A 23,926-nucleotide genomic window follows, 5' to 3' on the forward strand; every position below is an offset into this window, starting at 1 on the left:
ATCCTATATGAGCTGGAACTGTACAAAGAAAGTGAAAGTGGTTCTAAAAATTACCTCTCTCATCGCTATGAAATAACTATGCTTCGCAATTATTTCATCTTTCAGACGACTAATTAAACTTGTTAGAATGTGAAAAATCAGAGGTGGTGGTGAGGAGTCAGAGAGGACGGCGGCGGCGGGCGGGCGGGCGGGAGGGAAGCCGACTGAGAGACAACAACGCCGTCGATGATGAGGAAGAGGAGGCGGCTGTGAAGCGGTGTTACATTATAAAACGATCGACTCCAGTTCTTAAAATAATTCGGCAACACTTCAGGAAAGCTGGCGGGAGTTTTGCGTCACATCTAAAAACTTAAATAGTTTTTGCTGTTCTCGTTGCTTGATGCTAAACAGGCAGAATGTTTTGTTCCCTAGAACAAAAAAGAGATGGACAAATGCTGCCACAGGCTACAGGAAGCTTAGGGAACGTTGCTGAGTATTTAAACTTCCTGGCATTTAGAGGGCAAAATCCACACATCCACTTGCTCATCAGTATAATTCAGCTCCTCGACTCATTCAGTATCTTAATTTAATCTACACTGGCATGCAACCTTGCACGCGTCCAAACTTCAGGCAATCCCCCTTTGCTGTATCTTAATTTGATCTAGACTCAGCGTGAACCTTTGTCTGTGCCCGTGCAACCTATAAACGCAGGCTACGGTGGGCACAGAAGCGTTTGTTACCGCCGCTGCCTCCTGCATGAGAAATTTTTCTGATTAAAGTATCCATCTAAATGAGCAAAAAGAAGAAAAACTTTCCTGATGACTGATCGTCGTAATGCCGCATAGACAAAATCATTATTTTTTCCACCCTCAAAACAATTATTATTCTGCACTAATGTACTCTTTGCTTCATTAGTACAGCTATTATTTCAAGTCTTAATAGCAGCCGTGGCTTCAGTGTAAGCACAGGTGGAAGCCTGCATGTGTGTTCTTTGTGCACTTTGCAGCCTTGTGGTTCGGTCTGCTAATCACTGCACTGGACTGCATTTTCTGGAAGAAGAAATCAATGTGGCACTTTGTCGATTGTGCAAAGTGTTATATATTCAGTATTACAGTTGACAGAAAGCATTGAGGATTCACAGAGGTCTTACTCTCCTGCAGCCCCTCTTCATTACCTTCAATACTTCAGAGTTTGCCTCAACACTAATAATAACATAGAGCGTTAGAAACCACAAAGCAAGATTTAATGATTTTGTTTGTTGTTCAAGCATTTTACAAGTGTAAAGTTTAGTTGAATTAAAATTATTTATTTAAAGAACTGGGCAGGAACATTACATGCAGATCTTGGTCATTTTAACGATATTTTGAAGAAATACTAGGATCTACCTTGCTTTCGTTAGACATAAACCAGAATGAGAGGACAGTATGATATGCTAAGCTGCTAAAATAATGTAACATATTGTTTATTACTGCTAAAAATATAGCCTTGGTGCCTAAAGTATGCATATCAGCAGCATATAGTGATGCTTTCACATTATTCGCAAATAGTTCATGCCTCCTCTCTGACCCAGTCACTATTTCCTACCTGAATACCAAAATATTGAAACAAAGTTTAAAAGCTGTGGCAGCTTCTTCTATGCAAATTTAGAAGAAGCTCTAAATTTGCATAGAACTTTCTGACTCAAGAATTCTTTCAGAAAAGAAAAATTGTGAACTTTTTTTTTATAAAGCCATATCTCATTACAATGCAAAAAAGAGGAAAAGTTTAAAAGGTCAGAGTCAAATATGCAACTAAATAAGTGTAAAAATAAAAAATAGAAATACAGGATAGTGCATGAGATTTTATTTCCAGCCCAGGTATTGGCAGCCTTTGTGCAAAATAACCGAGAAGAAAAACGTTTTATGTTAAAAAGCATGAATGCTTGTTCAGCTTTTCCTGACCCATCCATAACTCTTATTGCATTATCCTGCTTACAACTGTAAAAACAAGGCTTAGAGGAAAAGGTCCTCCCACACAGCTGGAATCCACCGGATCAGCACAAATCACCCTGGATGTGGACTTTCTGGGCGATAATGCAACTGATCCTTCGTCGCTTGCACCCCCCCATCAAATCAGCAGCATCACCGCATCCGAGACTCCATATGAGGAAACGGGGCTGGCTCACAGAGATCTGACATCAACGCTCCACACCACGTCATGAGAGCCATGAATCACCCCGACTGAATTAATCACACACATGAATCTCATTGTGTAATTGAAACAGGGCAGCTGGCAGTCAGACGGTCTCAAAATGAGATCCTGTTGATTTTATTTGATGCACAAACCACTGTTTACGTATACCTGACGGATAGATTTGTTTCTGATCTGAATATACTAATACTAATACAGAATATTTAATTATTAATTTTCTTATCTAATAATATAATTATGTAAGAATCTTATTTTTCTAAAACTGCGGTTTTGTTTTGTTTTTTTCTGTTTTTAATAGGTGTTTCCTCATCTGTTTTTTTAAGAACTTTGCTCTGTCAATGCCAGTTTCAGTCTGTTCAGATTGTAAACGGATAATATAACATTCTATAAAAATTTCATTTAAAAAAGGCTCTTCCTGCATACCTGCGGTGAGCCATCATCAACTATTTATAGGAGAAACAAAGTCAAACTGTGTGTGAGGAAGCAGTCGCTGTGAAACAAGTTTAATAAAATTTTAAAAGAAATTACAAAACGACTTGACAGTATATCATATTTTATTAGCAATTGGTACGGCATAACCACCTATTTTCTCAAATCCAGCAGGTTTGTTAACAGAGGCTAAAAGATCAAAAGGATAGATTAGATCCTTAGTAATAGTCTTGATATTTAATGAAAAAAGAAAGTTTCTCTATTTTTCATATATTGACCATTTCTAACTATGTCAATTTATCCCGCAGGATGCCTTGATGGACGTTGGAAGCGAGGGACGGCAGAATTGAACGGAGCAACTGCGATTGTTTTCCCAAGTTGGTTTTGCTAACATTTCTTCTATTTGTTCAAGTCTGTGGAAGCAGCACGCCTAGTTGTGGCTCATAGACTGCGGTAACAAAAACTAAAAAACATTGGCAACTGCTATCCAATGCTGTAATCTTTCCTAATCGAAAGATTTACGATAAAATGACAAGTTTGGGTTTGCATCCTTGTCTGTTTGTGCAGCTGATCGCACAGTACCCTAAAACCATTTTTACAATAAAATTAACTAAATAAAAGCGATACTAGGCTACCCACTATCTGCATATGGAAAAGCTTTACAAGAATTGACAATCATTGGTTGTTTTGACGTCCGTTATGGACGAGTGGACTGCTTTCTGAAAAAAGTAACAATATGTGCAAACAGCTAGTATCAATAAAGCTTATGGAAACAAGCTTGAGAATATAGGAAAATATCAAATAAAAGATCATTTTTACATTCATTTCTTGAAAAAAAGAAGCAAAATTGTATAACTGTTTTCCCATTTGTAACTTACTGAGCTAAATTTCAATTATAACCTTTTTTCTTTATCAATATTCTCTAAAAACATAAACAAGTGTTTTGTTTTAAGCCTTTGGAGAAAATATCGTCAGCCTGTCTTTGTTTTTGTTTACCCTGATACTGAGTTGATGTTCACAGGAAAAAGTGAAAGTGAGGCGTATTTTGGCCAAAACCAGGGTATGGGGTTTCAAAAACTGGAGAGATAAACCAGAGTGTTTGTTTAGATTCAGATTTTTACTGAGTTTGTTGTACTCACAGCTGGCACTGGTCTCCTTTGATCCCCTTGGTGGTGCAGAAGCACTTGCCCGTTAACACCTGGCATACGTTTGCGTGACCATTGCACTTACAAGCTGGAACAGGTGACAAGAACAGATGGGGGGAAAGATTGATAAGAATGAGCATTAAAAGAGAGAGAACACATCCATGAATAGATTACTGACAGTACCAAATACTCTATCAACAATAAGTTGTTACAAATGTTTGAATTGAAAACACCTGAGAGAGAATTCACATCCCATCAGTCCTACAACCTTCGCAATTGTTCTTTTCTTGGCCTGTTTGTGCTAAGCTAGGCCCCAGATTCTTGCTGTTGCATCAAACACACGACGGAAATTGATATTGATCCAGGAACAACGATAAACAAAAGCCTTTCCCAAAAGATTGGGTGAACTTTAAAGATCTAACAGACAATTGAGAACCTTCCCCACACACCTTACCCCCCAGCTGTGTATGTTTGAGACTCTGTATGTGTGAGGAATGTAAAAGGTGCAGCAATAGATGGGTAGACTGGCTGCTAAAGTGCTTTGACAGAGGCAGGTTTTTAGGTTAGCATTTGAAGGAAAATAAGAGACCCCTTTATTTTAGTTCACTGAGTTTAAAACACTGAGAAGACGGATTACTGAGGGGTCAGTGGGCCTTCTACCCCCATTCCCAAATTCTAACATGGTGCATATAAATATTTTACATGACTGGAAAGCTTTTAACCAAGTGTCTAAGTTCTTGCTTTACGACGTATTCTTACTGACACACTGCAACTTAAAGATACCATCCAGATGAGTATTTTTTTCCACCAACAAATATTGATAGTATAGATTTTTACTGGAGGGTTTCACAAAAATACAGAAAGGTGTAAAAGTAATGCTAAAGAAAAAAAAAGATATTTCTGCTTTGAGCTTATTTTGGTTGATGACATCACAAGAGGCACAATAATCGAGCCACTTAGCTAGTAATGATAAGTAATATGCAGACCAAATTCTTGACGGATTTTGAAATATTAAGAAGCTTTTGAGTTGCAAGTATTTAACCCTTAAGCTGTGATGGATTCTGCTGAGTTTGGAGCAACTAAACAAAACAGTGACAAAGATTCCTTTTAGATCTTTAACTTAAACAAATCAGTTTTTCATCTGACTGGTTTCTGTGCAGGCTGCATGGTGCAGCAGATGGTAGCACTGTTGCCTTTGAGCATGGAGTTTGTATGTTCTGCTTGTGCGTGTGTAGATTTTCTCCAGGTACTCTGGTTTCCTCTGGCAGTCCAAAAACTTGAATGTTGGATCAGTTGGTTTTTCTAAATGTTTGTCTTGTGAGCTTATCCAAACAGCTTTGCTCCTTTCTGACTTCTGACAGGAATTCTTGCTCATTTCCTCACATTTTGCTTGTCCAAAATGAATTGCAGCAAAGTTTGACATGATAATCTTCCTTAGGTAGATGCCGTTTAACCAATTGACATTCTAAACTTTATTTGAATGCACTATATCATAATTACAGTATAATTAATCTGAGTTACATTCAAATGATTTTGATTCTGGCAATATAATTCTGTAAAACTGACTTGATAACACATTTCTGCAGAAATGGATATAAATTGAGTTTTTCTTAAGTGCCCTAAGATAAAATACATAAACATTTTGAACAGAAGCTGAATTTCCTCTGGTGCTCACTGGAATGTGTATGCACAGCAGAGATAACTGGAAGAGCTCATTATTAGATGGCATTGCACAAAGTCAATGATTTAAAACAATTAAATGGGATTCCTAATATATGAAATGGGCGTGTCTGTTCCGCCAAATGCCTGGAGAATACATTTGTTGTGAATTTGTGCAAGGTAAACAAATTAAATAGAATAACAAATGTCTAAAAAAAATAATAAATTGTGAATTAAACAACTTGAATCAATGATCTAATAAGCAAAACTGATCATTTAAATCTGGGCCAAGAATCTGCAAAATTTTATGGAATACAGGCAGTATTAATTCAGTATGAACTGAATTAAAATCATGCAAAGAAAGAAGGAAAAATACAACAATAATCCAACTGGACCAACTCAAAAGAGCAAATTATTTCAGTGTCTGAAGAGGAATTTGTGTGTGTGTGTGTGCGTGTGTGTGTGTGTGTAAAATCTCATTTTTTAATGTTTTGTTTGGGAGGAAGGAATGCTTCCTCAATTTAAATTAAACTGTGAATTCATAGACAAGTTTCAATGACAGGTCTGGATTTACTTCAGAGAAAAATGAACAAATTCCAGAAAATTTTAAAGGTGTGCAGCTTTACAACTACGTTACATGCATCAGAAAATGGTCTCTAGGGATACAAAGCTCCCACGGCGATATGTTTTTGAATGTGAATGTGTGTGACTCCTGCGTCCAATACTTCAAACAAATGCCTGGGTATAATTTCTCAGGAATTCTTTTTATATTTCATGTCAAAACACATGAGGGGGAAGTAAATCTCATCTTTACAAGGAACCTGCAAAACCATAGTTCAACCAATGTTCAACTCATTCAGTTGACAGATGTAGAAAGACATCAGACAGCTATACTGTCATTCCTTTGACTTAGTGCCAACTCCTGTGGTGTGACTGCAATCATTCAAAGCTTTAAATTTTGTGGGGAACACAGCATAATCATTATCTACATTGAAAACAGTGACTCTGTAGAAAGTATAGTTTGCAACGACTGAAGAATAATTTTCTTCATTTGGCAGCAGGCTTAAGATATACATCTACTTTTATCCTCACCTGAATAAAGAAGTCTTACAAACAAGGCAAAAACTGAGCACCACACCTAAGAAATCAGTAAAGGAATGAAAATGGGGAGCTTTTGTTGAAACTTGTCTCACCATTTTCAAAGTGACTTTGGATTACTCTGTAAATTATTGTGATTGTGTAGGCTAGAAAAGTGTCCGAAAATGTGTAAAACTCACCTCATAAATTACTTAAATTTTTCTGAAAGTAATTATCTTACAGCCTGCTGCCAAATGAATTTCAGCAAAGAAATGAATAGCAAAACAGATTTCCTACAAATCCTTGATTTCATCATTTCATACATTTCCTAACTGAAATGTTTTAATTTTCTGTCATTTTTGCAACATTCTGGACATTTGAATAGAAAACATTCACCATATTGGGTTGGATTATGTCAATGTTCCACAAGACTCAAGACAACACAATCCGAGTGAAATCTATTGATGGTTTATAACAAGCTGCCTTGGATTTAACAAACCGGGCTTAGATAATCCCACCCCATATGTTATTTTTTTTTTTTTCAAATAATCAAAGTTGAAATGCTTTGTTTGGCTTCAAAACCAGACCCAACGTTGCAGCAACACGTCCAGATTATGTCCGTTGGTTCAGAGGAAAACATTTACAACTGGAAGCACAAAATAAATAAAGTCAAAGGAGGTGCAGCACTCACCCTGGCATTTGCCGCCATTGGTCGGGTCTCCGTGGTAACCTGGCATGCAGGTCTCACAGTGCGGACCGGTGGTGAGGTTGCGACACTGCTCGCACACACTGCCGTTCACACACGTGCTGTGGCCGTTACACTGGCATGCTGAAAAGAAGAGGAAGTGTTGGTGAGAAACAAGAGAGACAGAAATGGACGACTTTAAAATGCTTTTCAATACACCTGTCTGAGTGTCATGTGGGCGTCGATTTGGGATTAGGGATTTTGCAGCTACGGTTGTTTTTGCTCCCCAGTAATGATAGAAACCCGTTAATGCTGTCAACAACTTGCGTCTGCAATGTCATATTAATTATTTTTTAATCAGTGCTGCCATTTGGAATTTGTTTTATTGGAACAACTTTTAATTGGCCTCTGGATACATCTACAACTGAAAAAAATAAAAAACTTTAGAAAATTAGGTCATTGCCTTTCACTTCAATGTGGAGCTTTCCAATAATCTGCAGCGGAAAACAACCAAGCACCATTTAGATGATCAAATTACCACTTTCAAAAGGGTATATTATTATCATCCGCTAATGTATAGCGAAGAAGCGAACAAAGAGGTCACATTAAAAAAGAAACAATAGCATAAGGTTGCACAGAGTCATCAGGGAGGGATTAGTTGCATTCTGCAGCTGAAACAGGATTCCAGTATGGAGATATCACTTTCAAACAAAAATCAAAAAGCCAAGAATCAATACCCAATAATGCAGCAGATATACTAGAACTTCAACAGGCGGCACAGAGTGTAGTTTACTCACCAGGGCAGTTAATAAAGGCCCACTCGAAGCTTTTGTCTTTGGGGCAGCTGGCCGGCTCCAGGTTCATGTCATGGGATTGGCTCTGCTGGCCTTGCTTAGCCACTCTTTTCATGGGCCCCCGATAGGAGCCCTCCATGCAGAGGCCCTTCCCTGTGCTGCTGGGGTCCCCACACCAGCCACACTCCGGCTGGTCCAAGCACTGGGAGCACGTCCGCAGTCCAGAACAGTTCTGAGCTGGAGGGGAAAAGAAGCATAAAGTCACTATTTTGTATGCTTTAACTCAATGATGTAATTGATCTTCACTGCAAAAAGAAGTATTTTTGGTCTAGTTTATAGTGCAAGTATCTTAGTGCACTTGAAATGAGTTACTTACAAGAAACTTTTCAGCAAGATATAGGAGCTTATTTTAAGTAAATAGTTCCTTAATACTAACAAAAAGTACTTGTTACATTGGCAGATTTCACTTATAATATTAATATTCATCAATGTTAAGGAAATATTTTACTTAAACCAGCTCCTATATCTTGCTGAAAAGTTACTTGTAAGTTAGTTGTGCCTTATTTCAAGACACAACTTGAAATAAGATATTATTTAGGATAAGATACTTTCTCCAGAAACTAAGATTACTTGGTAAGACTTTGTGTTTTTGCAATTATGTTGAAATTATTTTTTCAACAATGGATTTTCATATACAGCAGTCTTGTTAAAGTATTTATATTTCCTGAATATATATACTGTACATGCTAATAACATTACAACCACAAACCTCAGTATGAATTACAGACCATTAGTCAACGAACAGAATCGTGGAGTCTGGGGAACACAGTGGGGGGGCCAGGAAGAACATTGTGGAGATGCTTAAACCGAAAGACTCGCTACTCAAATTGCACAAAATATTGACTAAAAAGAGAGACGGCTCAATATAAATGCGCATCACATTTGCCCTACTTAGTGATTATACACACAAAGATTTGAAATGTTGATGTGACACAAATTCAGCTTCAGAAGGTCCTTTATTGCCACAGACCTGATCCTACTTGCAAGATTTCATTTCAATTTTTCTAACACCAGATGTTTCAGAAGATTGAAGGTTCTTTACACAAAAACACAAGCTGGTTAAAGGGTGAGGCACTAAGAAAACTGACCAGAAAGAGATGAGGAGATAAGAAACAGCACAATGTTCAGCATTTAATGGCTGATGGTGTCCGAACCACAGACAGACATAAGAGGAGAATGCACCTGAAAACACTAAAACTTTCACATTTCAGCAAAGTTTCAGAAAAGGGATTAAATGCGCTGCATATCGTGGCACTTTACCCTAACTTTAGAAACCTGAAGGAGAAATGCTGTTTCGCCATCTAAGAGACTCTTAAGGACACTTCGATTGCGTGACAACTTTTCAAAGCCACCACTCGGCTGCTCAACAGACACCTCAGTGGAGAAATGCCGCCACTATTTTAAGATGACAAACATTGAGTGCTTTTACCTCAGTTTATGTCAAACAAATCTCCAGCTATTCCGCTAATGGATGTGAAACTATGACAACACAAGAGCAATCAGAACAAAGTAAGGCCATTTAAGTTTGCTTTCACGACAGGCCAGAAGTGGAGGATTTCTGCGGAAAATGCTCTTGGGAAAAAAAGAAGACATTTGGATGAGGACTCTTGCTTTGCCTCAATATAAAAGCATGTTGTAATACACAAAGCTCCATTTACAGAGATCAAATGTGATGGCTGGAGGTGTCTTCAAAAAAACAAACACATAAAAATGTCTTAAAAAGATTAGATAACAAGCTCTAGATGCGATAAAAATCGGCCAGTTAACTTTGCAAAAATGGTTTCTTATGTTATTTTCTATTGGTTGGGGAGAGAAATGCTTGGTTTTGGTTACATTACATTCTCATATTGAGTTATTTATGCTATACAACTTTCAATTCAAAAACAGAGGGCTTAAATTTATTTAGGTGTTTCCAAATTTTAAAATGGTCTGTATCAGAGTCCCTGTCTAAAATCAACTCCCTTTAATGGTTGTTGGTCTAAAGTCTGTCAGCCACGCTATTAGGAGACCCGTACTGCCCTGTTACATAAATTCAATTATTTAAAAAGTGAAATAAAATAGTCGTTCGTTTTTGTACTTGCAAAAACGTGTAAGCTATGTGTGTTATTTTGTCAGTCCAAAAATTATGGGTTTTCCCTTCTATCAATATTTCACAGCAAAACATCAGGCCTGTGCAATATATTGTGAATATGTCTCCAGCTCAAGATTTTCTGATGTTGTGCAGCCCTAAAAAAAGAGAATAACTCGAATACAATCAAAAATCATACTTGTACTATTCACAAAAGTACAAGTACTTTTGTGAAGTACTTGTACTTCACAAAAGCATTTAAAGACTTGCTATTCAAGTCTTTAAATGAAAAGCCCTGTATTTTTTTTACTTACATACATGCATACATATTTTTTTTTCCATTATTTTTATTTTTATACACAGAACTAGATACCTAACGGTCTGCCTGTGTGATATCACCTCCATTAGTTGCGATCACATAGCTACCTGAGAGTTTGTAGAGAGCAGCCAAAACACTAGTTATTCAATTTAAAAATGTTGAGAAAAGAAAACAAATTTATGACACTGTCTGGAGAACTTCTTTTGTAGGTTTTATTTGCATGCACTTTCCTGGAACCACACTGAAATATGCTACAGAAAATATCAACAAGTCATATCAAAACAGAGAGAATAGCAGCATTAGCACAGCACTTCAGTAAACTGTGAACACATCAGTAGGAGCAAGACATGAATTATCAAAGTGAGAATTTAGATAATTAGCTTTTTCTCTGTAGCTCCTTTAGAGCTGTTGTTCGTCATTACCATGTCTTTCAGCATTTTGCAATCGGCACAAGACAAAGATTTAGATGTTGCTGCAGCTAACTTTAGGTGGGGGAAACAGTGCTCAAATACCATTCCAGTAAAATGAAGCAGGGAAAACACACTGCAGCAAGATAAACTCAACATGGCTTTGCATGTTTGAAATTTACTTTAGTATATTCAGTTTTTTAGAATCCACGATGATGCAGAAACTACATTTTGTCTAATTGACTCTGATCTGAGAGGGGAGGAGCCCAAATTTCACATAATCAGGTTAAAGGAATTTCTTTACTTGGAAAAGTTGCATGTTTGTGAAAAACAAATAACTACTTGTCCAAGTAGTCTGCAAAAAGAGCATTTTCTCCACTGAAAGCACCAACTCTTGTAAAGCACAGCAATCATCTGTGCCACTGCTGCATATTTTTCTCCTGCACTTGTGGTTTCAAATGCATTTATATACAATACCCAGCCTAAACAATACATTAAAGCACACACTCAAATTAAAGAAGGAACAAAGAAAGCAGGTACACAAATTCAAGATCGAAACAGCTTTTCGACTTCACCCAGGCAAACAGAATGAGGCGGAAACAAAGGGAATTTTTAGAACAACCTTCCTTGTCCTTCATGCCAACAGAGACTAATTCCTCAAGACAAATATCCACAGCAAACAGAATCTCTGTGTTGCCCAACACCAGCAGACACAAATGAATTTGAGACAGCACTCCTGGGCTCCCTAAATTTGTTACTCGCTAAACTGATCAGAGATTTTTCTCAATGTGACACAACAGTGGAAATAATTCATACATCACGCACCAGCACCAAACCAAAGTGCTTTGTCGACCTTCAGGTGAAGGAGCTCCCCAATCAGTTTACTGCTGGGTAGTCAAAACGTATTTTCACCTTCGTATCTGTCTGGTATGTAATCTGGCTCTGTTGCTTTTTCTTTTTGTTTTGGTACATTCTATGTGTGTAACCTGAGTAAGACTAAAATTTCATTAAACACTCTTTTCTTTATTTGTGAAACAGGAGTTTAAAGCACCACCATGAAGAGAATAAGAGTGTGGATTTAAGAATAGGTTCCTGTCAATCAAAATCAAAGAGCTAATAGCTTAGAAATTTGTTAAACTGAGGCTAGGAACAAATGTTCTTCTAGGTTAAGAAAGTACTTAGCTAGTTCTGTCTTAGATTTTCTAACCTTGTTAATCTAGTTTTTAAACAGTCTAGAAATTATTTCTGTTAATCTACTCCATCCTATCTCAGGGCAAGTTCATCAGTGATGAGGGTATAGAATTTGCATAATGACTATTGAGAAGTAACAGTGGAAAAGTTACATTCATTAACATTTTTAAAACTAGTGTGCAATAAAATAGTGACATCAAACTAAAGAATCCAGGAATGTCTGAGGAAATATTTCCGCTCAAAGCCTGACTTGAATGAAACCAGCCAACACAAAACTCTTAAATCTCTAGGTAGGGTGCTGGTTTTATAGGTCTCCAAGCTACTGTACTTTCAGCATTTCTCCTAAATGAGAAATTGTGGTACAGGAACAATGGTAAACTTTTTTGACCCATGTTTCTAAAACTAGTCAAACTCAATTTTCCATCACTCATCAAAATTTTCATTGGTCTTTTTTACCAGAAACCCTTTACCTCTTTAAACCGAACCTTTGCTTTTATATTTTCTGCACCACTTAACAAAACACAAATACAAACAACATTCACCTTTGTTAAAACAAAACCATTCACCGTGTCCCAAAAAAAATTCCCCTTTTGCCTACTTTCCATTCCACTCCAGCCACTATTTCATCATACAAGATTACTTAAAGGCATCTTAAGGTAAAGAGTCCATCTAAAGCGCAGTCAGCAGGGACATCAGCAGTAGGGCATGAGTTTATATGCAAAAGTAATTGACCATTAAAAGCCAAAACAGCTTCCAAAGTCAATCACAGGAAACTAATGCGATTTTCCCTGTGAATCAAACACTTCAAGCCGTTTTCTTTCCCGTAACCTCTTCTCTCTCCCTGTGATGAATATCGACTGATTACAGAAGCCAATCTAAGAGAACTTATTGTCCCTCGCATTAATGTCAGACTTCCAAGATGACTCGCCTAGATTAAATGCATGGTGAGACACTTACCCATACAGTCTGCAGTCTGCCACTCCAAACACTGGCCATAGGGGAAGGAGATCACATATGCATTGGAGTCCACACAGCGCCGTGTGCTGCCACACCACATGCACTCCATTGCTTGGCTGGTACAGTTGGCGCAGTTTGTGTGTAGCGAGCAAGGCTTCTTACAAGACCCACGACTACTCTGATTGGGGTTCCCTGCAAAAACACAAAACAGTGAGATCTTAAGAAAACTTCACTTACGTAAAAACATATTTAGTTTCACAGTATCTGACGATATTTGTCACTAACCAGTGGCTTTTTCACAAATGAGGCCATGAGCAGTTGCAGTGCACGGATTGGCCCGGAGGCCTGAAACCTGAGGCTCCTCCAAGTAGGCACAAAAACCAGAGTCACTGGGCTCTCCAGGCAGCCAGCGCAAGCTGCTATTGGTGAAGGGGGACATGTCCTCCCAACCCCAGTATGACACGTTGATCTTCCTCAAGCCCACCCAGGGAGACAGTCGCTGTGGGAACAGAGCTGTAAGTTACTGCATATTTAAACAAAAACATCCCAAATGCTGTTCAGTCACGCTATTATAAAAAAAATAATAGGAATAATTGCTCCATTTACACCTGGGAAGCAAAAACGCCATTAAAGGTCTGCTAAACATAATTTCACAGATATGATTACTTATTTGCCTCCAGGATTCAGCTTTTAATGTAATGGGAAAATAATGTGGAACAGTACATCAAGGTTCTGCTGGGAACAAAAGCAAAGTTTGAAACTAAGCAGACAGACTGCAATTTAAATCCTCATGAATACAACATGCATGACAAACTCATTAGTGGGGTTTCTCAACTCTTCTGCAGCTGAAAGAAAATGTTGTAAAGTCAAATAAAGAATTAGCAAAATGCCCAAATTTTCATTGGCAATGAAGAGATTTAAAATTTAACATTGAGAGATTCAATAATGAAAAATCTATACATTGTTTTAAGAAAATGTACAAAAGTTGGGTAGAGAAGTTCTCGTTTAGTTAAGTCTGCATGAATATATAATATTAAATACACTCACCATGGGAGTGATTTAAGGGTGGCCGATCACCAATCTTTAAAAAACTTATGCTGCTGAATCAGAGTTTGACCAATACTAATTTTATTTTAAAACTGACACTGTCTGGTGTTATAGGTACAATACACCTTCAACGTCACAATCTCATTTTATTGAAAAACATCAAAAAGTACTCTAAAAAATAAATGAAAAGTTTCAACATGACCAGGTGGGCCAGCCTGTCAGATCTCTTATTGCAGAGCAAAAAGGAATGGTGGCGGATTTTCAGACCTATGCAGAGGAAGTAAAAATTGGTCTCTCATGTAAGTATCAGTCAATCACTGATCACCCAAAATTAAGGAAATCGGTGCACCCCTAGAGTGAATGTCGTCCATTTTGGGAATTCAAAAACACCCATTTGAAATTCCCCTCTATTAGTGAAAAAAAATGATCATGCAAAAAATGTCAGATTTTTTTAAAAACAAAATCATGTGGAATTTCTATTGGTCTAAAATCAGCATTGAATCTCAGCATGATTCAGCCACTACCCTGCTTTGGGATAAAGATTGATTACAATGACAATAAGCAAATTTAGAGGAGTCAAGGTGAGTCTTCCACACCATTTCAACTGGTGCAATGCCTAAAGTGGGCAGAATAATAAACTTCATCTCAAATCAGGATCAGAAGAGATGGGCGGAGAGGGAGCTGACTGAGGAATGAAGACCTGCTTCAAAATATTTACAATGTAGACAGAGAGATGACAGCATGATCAACAAATCCTTTCTTAAAAACAGCAACTAGTCAATCAAACCTTGCAGGCTAACATTCAGCTTCTGCAACTGAAAATTTGTGGACTAAGCATCAAAGCTTGCTGGGAAAAAGAAGCTTGTTTATTACAACAAAAGCATGAGATCATGTTGCAACCTGCTAATGGATTTTCAAGTAAATCTCAGTGGCAGTGCATGTATACATATTTATAGAAGTCTGTATGAATAATTTTGGCTATGTGGATTTGAAACAGCCCACAATAAATAAAAATGTATGCAACCCATTTCCTGATAAAAAAAAAAAATCAATATTTTATACTGTATAATAAAAAAAACTAATTCCTAAATTTCTATAAGAATCACCCTTCTCACCAAACTGTGATTTTGTTTTTACCTTCTCTTGCTGCTGAAGCTTTTTAAGCTCCTCAAGTACAAAGTCGACTTGCTTGGAGGTGGTAAGTGAGGCGATGTTGCCGTTGAGGTTCTTGCAGTAGTGCTGGGCGTTGTCGTAGCTCTCGTGACTGGAGTTTATCCTCAGACAGGCATCGCCCACCTGGCTCCAACCCTCACTGCACTGCTGGGCTAGAAGATAGGAACATAATCCAAATTATCATTCACTATGATGTTTTACTATCATCTGAGTTCAACATTTGTCCACAGAAAAAGTTGAGCTTTATTTAGTTAGTGAAGTTGGGGGGGAAAAAATCAACATTTAAAGTCTCAATGTGTGCTGTATATTTAATTTTCTAATTTGCATCTATTGCTCTTAGATAGGCTTTTTGTGTGTGTGATCGGCAAGTCTCTTTCATGCATGACAAATACGCACACACACACGTTAAACAGATATTATTTGCAGCTCCCACCGCAGTCCCCCTCAGGCGACAACTCTTCATGAGCTGAAAATTACGGATAAAGTGACAGCGCCATTTCTTCAGAATCTGTCGCCGTCGACGTCAACAACAGGGCTGGGTGGGAGGAAGTAGCTGAGAGGTAAACTAAATGCACTGGCAAAGCTGATAAACAACATCAGGATGACAGATTGAAAAACACGTTTACAAAAAGCCCAAAAAATAAAAAACTCTTCTGCTGTGTTTAAAACATTCACTCCACAGATAGACTTATTTATTCAAGTTACGTGAGCCAAACCCTGACGGCTAAATTCATACAGTATCTGCCTAAATTACGTATTTAGCAGAGAAAGTCAACGGATCTATTTGTAATTTCCAACAAGGAAAACATCCTTCACTCAAATGTGGGAGAAAAAAAAAACATCTGATCAGCATCCCATGCATGCATTAGTGTTCTTTATGCTCCACTGTCAGGCTTACCAGGCAAAGAGTGGCACTGTGAGTGATTCTGCTCCCACTGACAGTTGAGATTCAGCGAGCAGCTCTTGCAGTTGGCGAGCTTGCTGCACACCTGCTCGATGCGCACCGGGCACTCAGTGAAGTTCTTCACGCCCTGGAAGCAGGGCAGAGAGAGGGCAAAGTTGAGGAGAAGAGTGGCTGTAATTTCAAGATAAAATGGGCGAAGGCTGCATCTGTTTGGTGAAATTAACTCATTCAACAGTATCGTCCAGCGTCTGCCATCGCGTAGCGAATTGGACAGGGGAACGGCTTAGTAAACAGCTATAAATATTCACAACTTGCATGTTCAGTTTAGAAAATCTTGGGGAGGAAAAAAAGTTGTGTTCATGTGTTTCAACAAGCTGGATCAAAAGTGCTTTGCTGCCCCCTGTTGATACACTTACAGTGGTGCAGTTGCTGGAGGCGGAGATGCACTTCTTGTCATCGCACCACTGGCAGCCTTTGGTGTTTGCCGCGCAGCTCCCACAGTCCGAGAACTTGTAGCACAATTCATCCACTGTCACTGTAAAGAAAACAAATTAATTATTTGGAGTGAGTTTGTCCTGAATTGACTAAATATTGTGAAAGTATGGCGTGATTTGTTGGTCGGTGTTACCTGTTTTATAGGAGCAGAAAGGTACAGGAGAGAAGTTGCCATTGGCGATGCTGGGCTCCCAGGGGGCACAGCGGCCTCTACTCCAGATGCAGCGGACCCCCGGCCCGGCTTTCACACACCCCTCCTCTGCCACGAAGGCCTGGCAGCTGGGTGGCCGGTACACGAGAACGTCATTGAGCAAGACACTGGAAAAGCCCCCAAACACATACATAGACCTGACAGAGAAAACAGAGCACTTCATTTAATTATACACCAAGATAACCAACACAAACAAGTTTCACAAGCAAAGGCCAAAGCAGATTTATTAAAAACATTCCACTAAGATTTCATGCCACTTGACATAATGTTTCATACTAATTTAAACTCAAGTAGGTTTAAAATTTGCTTTCACATTGCACAAACTTTGTTTAGGCTATCTTTTATAGCTCAAGACAACAGCTCCTTTTAGAATTTAGTCTGATTTTTCTGTGGTTTTCCGGTTTAAAATTCAAAATAGATATATACTGATCCATAAATGCATAAACAGAAGTATGGACAAAGACATGGATGGAAGGACAGACTGATGAAATAACACACAAATTCAAAAGTATGAATGCATAGATGGGTGAGGGACAAAGGGGTGGATAGATGGTTGATCGGATGGATGGACAAAAAAAGACAGACAGAGGAGCAAGATTTTTCACAAAAGTACTAGAATCCTGCAATATGTAATAATGTAATAAAATTAGGCTTCAAAATGTAACAAAACATTATTAAAACCGCATTATGTAATAATCTAAGCAAAATGCAATAAAATCCTTGAACATGTTTTGCAATACATTCTTCCACTTATGTAATAACATTATTACATTTGGGCTGATTTTTACAGAATGCGTAAGCTCTTATTTTAGAAATGACAATGTAATCATGTGTATTATGAAATAAACAAACTGTACATGTTCATCCTCATCATTATACTAAGTCATTTTGTAGATCCTATATGCATTTAAACTGAAACTTAGGTCAATAAATGCCAAACTTTTGGTCATTTAGTTACCTTTTCAAACTCTCTGTATTAACCTACACGTCATTCAAGGCAAAATGATTCAAATGCGTTCAAGGATTTTACTACATTTCCGTCTACTATAATATAGTGTGGTTTTATAACATTTTAAAGCCCAATTATTACATATTGTGGCGTGCCTAACCCTGTCGGCCATGTAGGGAAATTGAGTGAATGCATGAGTTTTAGAAATGTACCCGTTGCTAACGACAGCCGAGTGGCCAAAGCGGTTGACATCCCTGTGCAGGTCTGGTTTGGGGAGGACTGTCCACTTGTCACAGGCTGAGGAATAAATACTGGGTAAATTTTCAATAAATGAAAGCATTTTGTGTGTTATAAAAGAATTCCTCATTCCCTAAAACTAAGAGAAATTATTATACAAAAAGTTAGCTTCTGCTTCGTAAAAACCATTTCTTCCAACATATTCCAACATACCGATGTCATATGCAAGGAAGTCAGCAGAGAAACACTTGGCCCCGTTGCTGAGTGACGTGTCATTATGCGTGTTGCCACCGAAGACGAGCAGAGTGCCACTGAGAAGCGCCGCAGAGTGCAGGTACCGTGGAAAGCCGCTTTCTCGCAGAATGAACCTGCGAAATGTGCATGACAAGTCTGTGTCAGGGACAGCTGTGGCAAGAAGCCAGCGTGACACACCGTGTTGCACACGATTATGATGATTTACCATGTCCTCGAGTTCACTTCGTAGCGGTAGAGGTCATCCACAAGGCCATACTTGCCGGCTGGGAGAGCTTTATAGCCTCCATGGACGTAGACGCTGCTGCTGGAGCTGTCAAACGAGCTGCTGTGGCCGTAACCTCCCTGAGGGACGGCACCTTTCGTCTCAGGTACCAACCACACTTTGGATCCTGAAAAAAAAAACAAATAGAAAGCTTTGAAGAGGGAGAAGAATTTACTGACAGGAAAAAACTCAACAAATCCACTGATTACAAAACAGTGACAAGAAAAACATAAAATTGGAAATGTTTTGGTAAGATAAAAAAACAAATAAACACATTGCACATCACCAAAAATACATCCTTCCCAGTGTGAAACATGGCAATGGCAGGATCATGCTGTGTTAATGCTGGTCAGAGTTTATGGGAAGACTGCTGAAGATAATTATAGGGAAATCCTGATAGAAATCTGTTAAACTGCAAAAGACTTGACTAGAAGCTCAATGGCGTTACAATAAAATGGCCTAGTCAAATTCAAGAGAAAAATGTAATTGACGTTGACAGATAATTTCCAAACAGTCTGACTCAACTTTGCAATCTGTAAATATTTAACTGAAAACCGTAAATCCTACTATTGCAAGCAAAGAACGTGTTTCAAAATTGAAACTCGAAAAAAACTACATATATATTTCAAAATCTAATTTTGCAAAACTTTTCAAGAAGCACTTCAGAGCATCATGTCCAAGCTGACCAATAATAATATTGTTGCTAATGTCCACTGAGACAAATAGAAATTTGTCCCAAAAGAGAGAAACAGAATCTGTAAAATTAGTCAAAAAGAATGTAATTAAACAAAAATCAACTATTACATACACATAATAAATTATTCTAAAAACATATTTTTAATTTAGAAGTTTTTCAACGTTTCACTTTTGCAATGCACGTTTTTTTTATTTTACTTTTTGAAACATGTTATATACTTGCAGTAACACTGGAACAAATGTATCTCCATAGAACACGACTCTGTGTTGGTCTGTCACGTAAAATCCCAATCATGTGGTTGTAACGCGACTAAATGAGGAAAAGGTTTTGCCTTGCAAAATGTTTGCAAGGAAATGCAAGAATGAAAACAACTAAAGTGCACAGTGCGAAAAAAACAAAACAAAACTGATAAATAAAAATTCTTTACTGCAGCAAAGTATTAACCATAAACAAATGATAAGAAAAAAATACAAATCTTAAGACAAGATTTGTTTGTATTTAACTGATAGTCATTTATTCTTCATGTCATCAAGTCAGCAACAGACAGAAACAATTAATCAGCAATCAGTGATATAAATATCAGACATGATTAATGCCGGTCATTTTCCTGTCATCCTAATGAGTCATAAAAGTTCAACATAAAATTTTATGCTCTTTATTATTGTAGTTGTTTGGTTTATGCTGTTTTCCAACTTTATGATTTCTTTTTTTATCAACTGACTGAATCAGAAAAAAGTTAAATCAGTTCATTTCATGTGATTTACACATGAGTAAAAAACTAACCTTCACTATTCAGTGTAATAGCTTTTGAAGAGGTAATAAACTTTTAAACTAGAAATGGGATGACTGAGGTCATCAAGCGGTGCCTGGTTTCACTGCGGAGCTGGGACTCACTCAGGTTGTACTCCTGTACGTTGCTGATGTAGCTGTAGATGGGGGAGTAACCAAAGATGACCAGCATGATGGTCTCGCCACTGCTCAGCTGCACGCAATGGGCCGTGTGGCCCTCCACAGCGTAAACATGAGCCTGGGCCGGCGAGCCGACGACGGGGCTTCTGCGTTGCCATGACCGACTTGGCATGTTGAACACCCAAAGCTCGTCTGTCACGTTGCCCCAGCTGGCTTCAAGCTTCCCACCAAACAGGTAGATATCATCCTGAAAAGCAGAGAAGCTTAACTGATTTGTTACAGAATGTATGGGAGGGAGAGGATACTGACTATCAAGGAAGGGAAGATTGTTGCAAGATTGATGCAACTTACTCTCAACCGATATTGTTGTTACAATATTCAAAAATATCACAAATATAAGACTCAAAAATCAAGCTGCCCTGATACCTACAGCTTTTTAGCTATGCGACTCATATCTGACTTTTTCATGCCCAAAACAATCCGACTTGTGTGACTTCCACATGTGGTAAAATCTGTTATGTATCTGACAATTTTACGTCATTGTTGTGAAACGTACATCATAATTCTGCACTGGAAGAAGCCAGACATGGTAAATCTGAATGGCTGAAGTGCCGACACTGGATGGAGCTTTGATAATACTATCGGCTCCCATTGTTCAACAACTTTAAAGTGAATCCATAGACAATGAATCCATCATCACTTATGTAAACAGCATCTACATTCATTCTGAATGCAGGTTGCTTTGGGGTTGTAAACCGTTCACACAAAAGTCTAATAGCAATCACAGTTTATTAGTAGAATTTCAGAAAAAAAAATAAAAATTGGACCTACTTTGTGAATGTAGATTTAGTCATTCTCTATATATGATGATTAAAGCTTCCTGTTATGTAACAATTACTGTGATTTAAAGTATGTCAGACCTGTGAAAGCAACCATGCACGGCAGAATGCAACACCTGTGTGTCTGTAGTGGTGTAGATACCTGGAAGGCAGCAAGTGAGTGTCCGTATCTTGGCACAGGGCCACCGGTGATGGGCACCGTGTTCCAAACGCCGCTCTCTAGATTGTAGCTGCAGAGAGACAAACGTCACATGTCAACTAACCCTCCAACATGCAACAAGAAATCCCATTGAAAATACTTATAAAATCCACTAAAATACATATGCAATTTGTTCCACTGTGGCAAGATGTTAATTATCTAATCAAAGCAGCCTAAACATATCTGTTCATAACATAGGGTGGTTTAATGCTTGGTTAATAACAAAAAAATAAAGGAATGTTATAATATTTTTATAACTAGAATTTTTCAACACTTTATTTGAAGGGGTGTGCATAAGACTGACATAACACTGTCATAAACATGACAACACCTGAACATGAAGGAGTCTTCATAAATGTTTATGACTGTTGTCATGAAGAGTAATTTGGTAAACAGTGACACTTTTATTGCAAGGCTGCACTAAAAGTTGAACCAAAAGTCCCATTACAAGTGTCGACGTTCAATTATTTGGTAAAAAAAAAAAAAAACACTTTTAGTGCAAAGTTACATTAAAACTTGTATTAAAAGTCCATTAAAAGTGTCAACTTTACATTAAATGTTATTATTTACCAAATGATACTTTATGACAAGTCAAACATCAATTAAAACTCCTTCATGTTTATTAAAAATAAAAAATAAAGTGTTACCCCATATTCTAACAGCAATAATCAATAACATATAATAAAAAGCAGAAATCACTCATATGAGTGATTTCTGCTTTTTTACTACTAGAATGTACCCAAGTATATGCTTGTATGCGACAGAACTGCTAATACGAAACATTTTGCCTGCAGCGGGGTTTTTTAACCATTATAATTATCAGAAAGTTCCTTGAGATAAAATCTCTCTTCCGAGGAAGACCTAGAAGCGGTCTGACAAGTTTCTACGATGTGAGAAGCATCAGTACAACAAAGGAACAGAAATATAACTTAATGCAAACCGTCACAATAAGAACCGAAGGCAGAAATAGTCTGCACTTACAACTAATTTCCAAGAAAATTTAAATTGCCTGTAGTTTCTTGTAAATAGTTAAGAATTTGGATGAAAGACGCAATATGAGATCAGCTTGAAATAAAAGCAAGTAACTCATTTTAGAAGTAGTTTTTATTTTGTAGTAATTGTATAAATACAATGCAACCATAAAATTGTGGTGTTTTTCCAAATGTACCATATTTAATTGTAAGCAATCTTTTTAGGACAGACAACAGAAATTAAGTCTCTGTCTCAAGAAGAAGTTCAAAATCTCAGTGTGATCAGTCTGTGTATAATATATCTGTGTATATTAAATAACTATAATACACGCACCAACACACCTAGTTTGTCAGATTAAAAGTAATTTCTGAAAATACTTTCTAAGCAGGTAGTGAGCAGAACTTTCTTTAAACACATATTTTGGTTTTAAACATGTTTTTTATGGGTTTGATTTAATACTCAAATCTTAAACATCTTGTCTTCATTAGCTGTAATCAGAAAAATTAACAGAAATAAAAGCTTGAAAACAGTCTGTGTGTAATTAATCTACATAATGCATTTCACTTTGTTAATATAGTGAAAATAAACATTCTTAAACCCTTGAATAATGGGTTGATACATTCCGAATCAATGGCGGCTTTTTTCCACTCGGTTTGGATCTGGTCACTAGCACATCAACCGATGTTTTATTTGTAAAGAAGTAAACAATGCTTTGGATCAGCCGCAGGCTCTGCACAGTGATGAGTGTACATAATTTACAGCTTGTGTGCAATAAACAGGAACACCTGGCCACATCAGTGCTCTGTTATTCATACAAGACAGGGCAGCAACATCAGGAATCATCACACCTGCTGATTAATAAACACTGAGCAGAATGTCAATGACAACAAAAAGCCGTTCACATGGAAATACAAAACCATTAACGGACCAAACATTCCAAAGAAGCAGCTTCTACTATAAACTGTCCACACCAGCCTCTGATCTCTCCAAAATAAATCAGAAAAAATTTCAGAGAATAGTGGTACTGGCTTCTCTGGCAAATATCATCAATAACCAGACAAAGATCAAAAGTATTTTTTCAGTGTTTTCTATTGCAATTTCTTTAAGCTGTCTAATTTTAAGATAAATGATTAGGTAACTCAAAAAATATATATTTAAACTTACTTGAGAATCATCTGGAATGAACTGTAGTTGAATGTATATCCACCCACCACCCACATGATCTTCTCCTGCACCACGGCCTTATGGGAAGCCCTGGCGAGGGAGGTGCCAAAGGGCTTGACGCTTGGGAGGATCCAGAAGGACTCGGTTGAAGGTACAGTCAGCGAGCAATCTGGGCCTGGAGAGATAAACAGAGCAGAGAGGGAAGGCATTATGGCATACAAGTTAAAAATACAATAACGCAATACAACAAGCTCTTTGTAACACATCTACACTGACCTTTAGGTGTCCATACCTCATAAATATGAACTCCTTTCACATTTTGTCATGTTCCCACTGCAAACCTAAATATGTTTTAATGATATTTAATGTGATAGATGAAGTTTTTATAACAAAAAAATGTCTAAGTGTGGTGAACCTTCGTTTTCAGTCCCTTTCCAATGTGATACTCCTAAAAATCAGAGCAAACAATTGAATTCAGAAGGCAGTTAGCTAGTAAATAGAGATAACCTTTGTGTTATTTAATCTCAGCAGAAATACAACTAACTCTGCAAAGGCCTCGAACAACATCTGAGAACAAACGGCATCATGAAGATCACAGAACACAGCAGACAGGTCAGAGATAAAGTTATGAAAGTTTAAAGCAGGGTTGGATA

General features: G+C 37.7%; 1 protein-coding gene across 1 annotated transcript in view; it reads right to left on the bottom strand.

Moving 5' to 3' along the window:
- atrnl1b (attractin-like 1b) overlaps positions 1–23,926 on the bottom strand; it is a 69,599-nt gene that overhangs the window by 32,296 nt on the left and 13,377 nt on the right. The window contains exons 6-20 of the mRNA XM_032573713.1: positions 23,274–23,448; positions 21,081–21,168; positions 20,085–20,346; positions 18,437–18,620; positions 18,190–18,344; positions 17,952–18,036; positions 16,713–16,927; positions 16,501–16,619; positions 16,079–16,211; positions 15,145–15,332; positions 13,246–13,459; positions 12,961–13,152; positions 7,962–8,195; positions 7,171–7,308; positions 3,738–3,831 (exon numbers count right to left, since the gene is read on the bottom strand). Of these exons, the coding sequence (XP_032429604.1) occupies positions 3,738–3,831; positions 7,171–7,308; positions 7,962–8,195; positions 12,961–13,152; positions 13,246–13,459; positions 15,145–15,332; positions 16,079–16,211; positions 16,501–16,619; positions 16,713–16,927; positions 17,952–18,036; positions 18,190–18,344; positions 18,437–18,620; positions 20,085–20,346; positions 21,081–21,168; positions 23,274–23,448 (2,476 nt within the window). The remainder of the gene's footprint in view (positions 1–3,737; positions 3,832–7,170; positions 7,309–7,961; positions 8,196–12,960; positions 13,153–13,245; positions 13,460–15,144; positions 15,333–16,078; positions 16,212–16,500; positions 16,620–16,712; positions 16,928–17,951; positions 18,037–18,189; positions 18,345–18,436; positions 18,621–20,084; positions 20,347–21,080; positions 21,169–23,273; positions 23,449–23,926) is intronic.

Source organism: Xiphophorus hellerii, chromosome 10 (genome assembly GCF_003331165.1).
Source record: "Xiphophorus hellerii strain 12219 chromosome 10, Xiphophorus_hellerii-4.1, whole genome shotgun sequence".
Taxonomy (NCBI): Eukaryota; Metazoa; Chordata; class Actinopteri; order Cyprinodontiformes; family Poeciliidae; genus Xiphophorus; species Xiphophorus hellerii.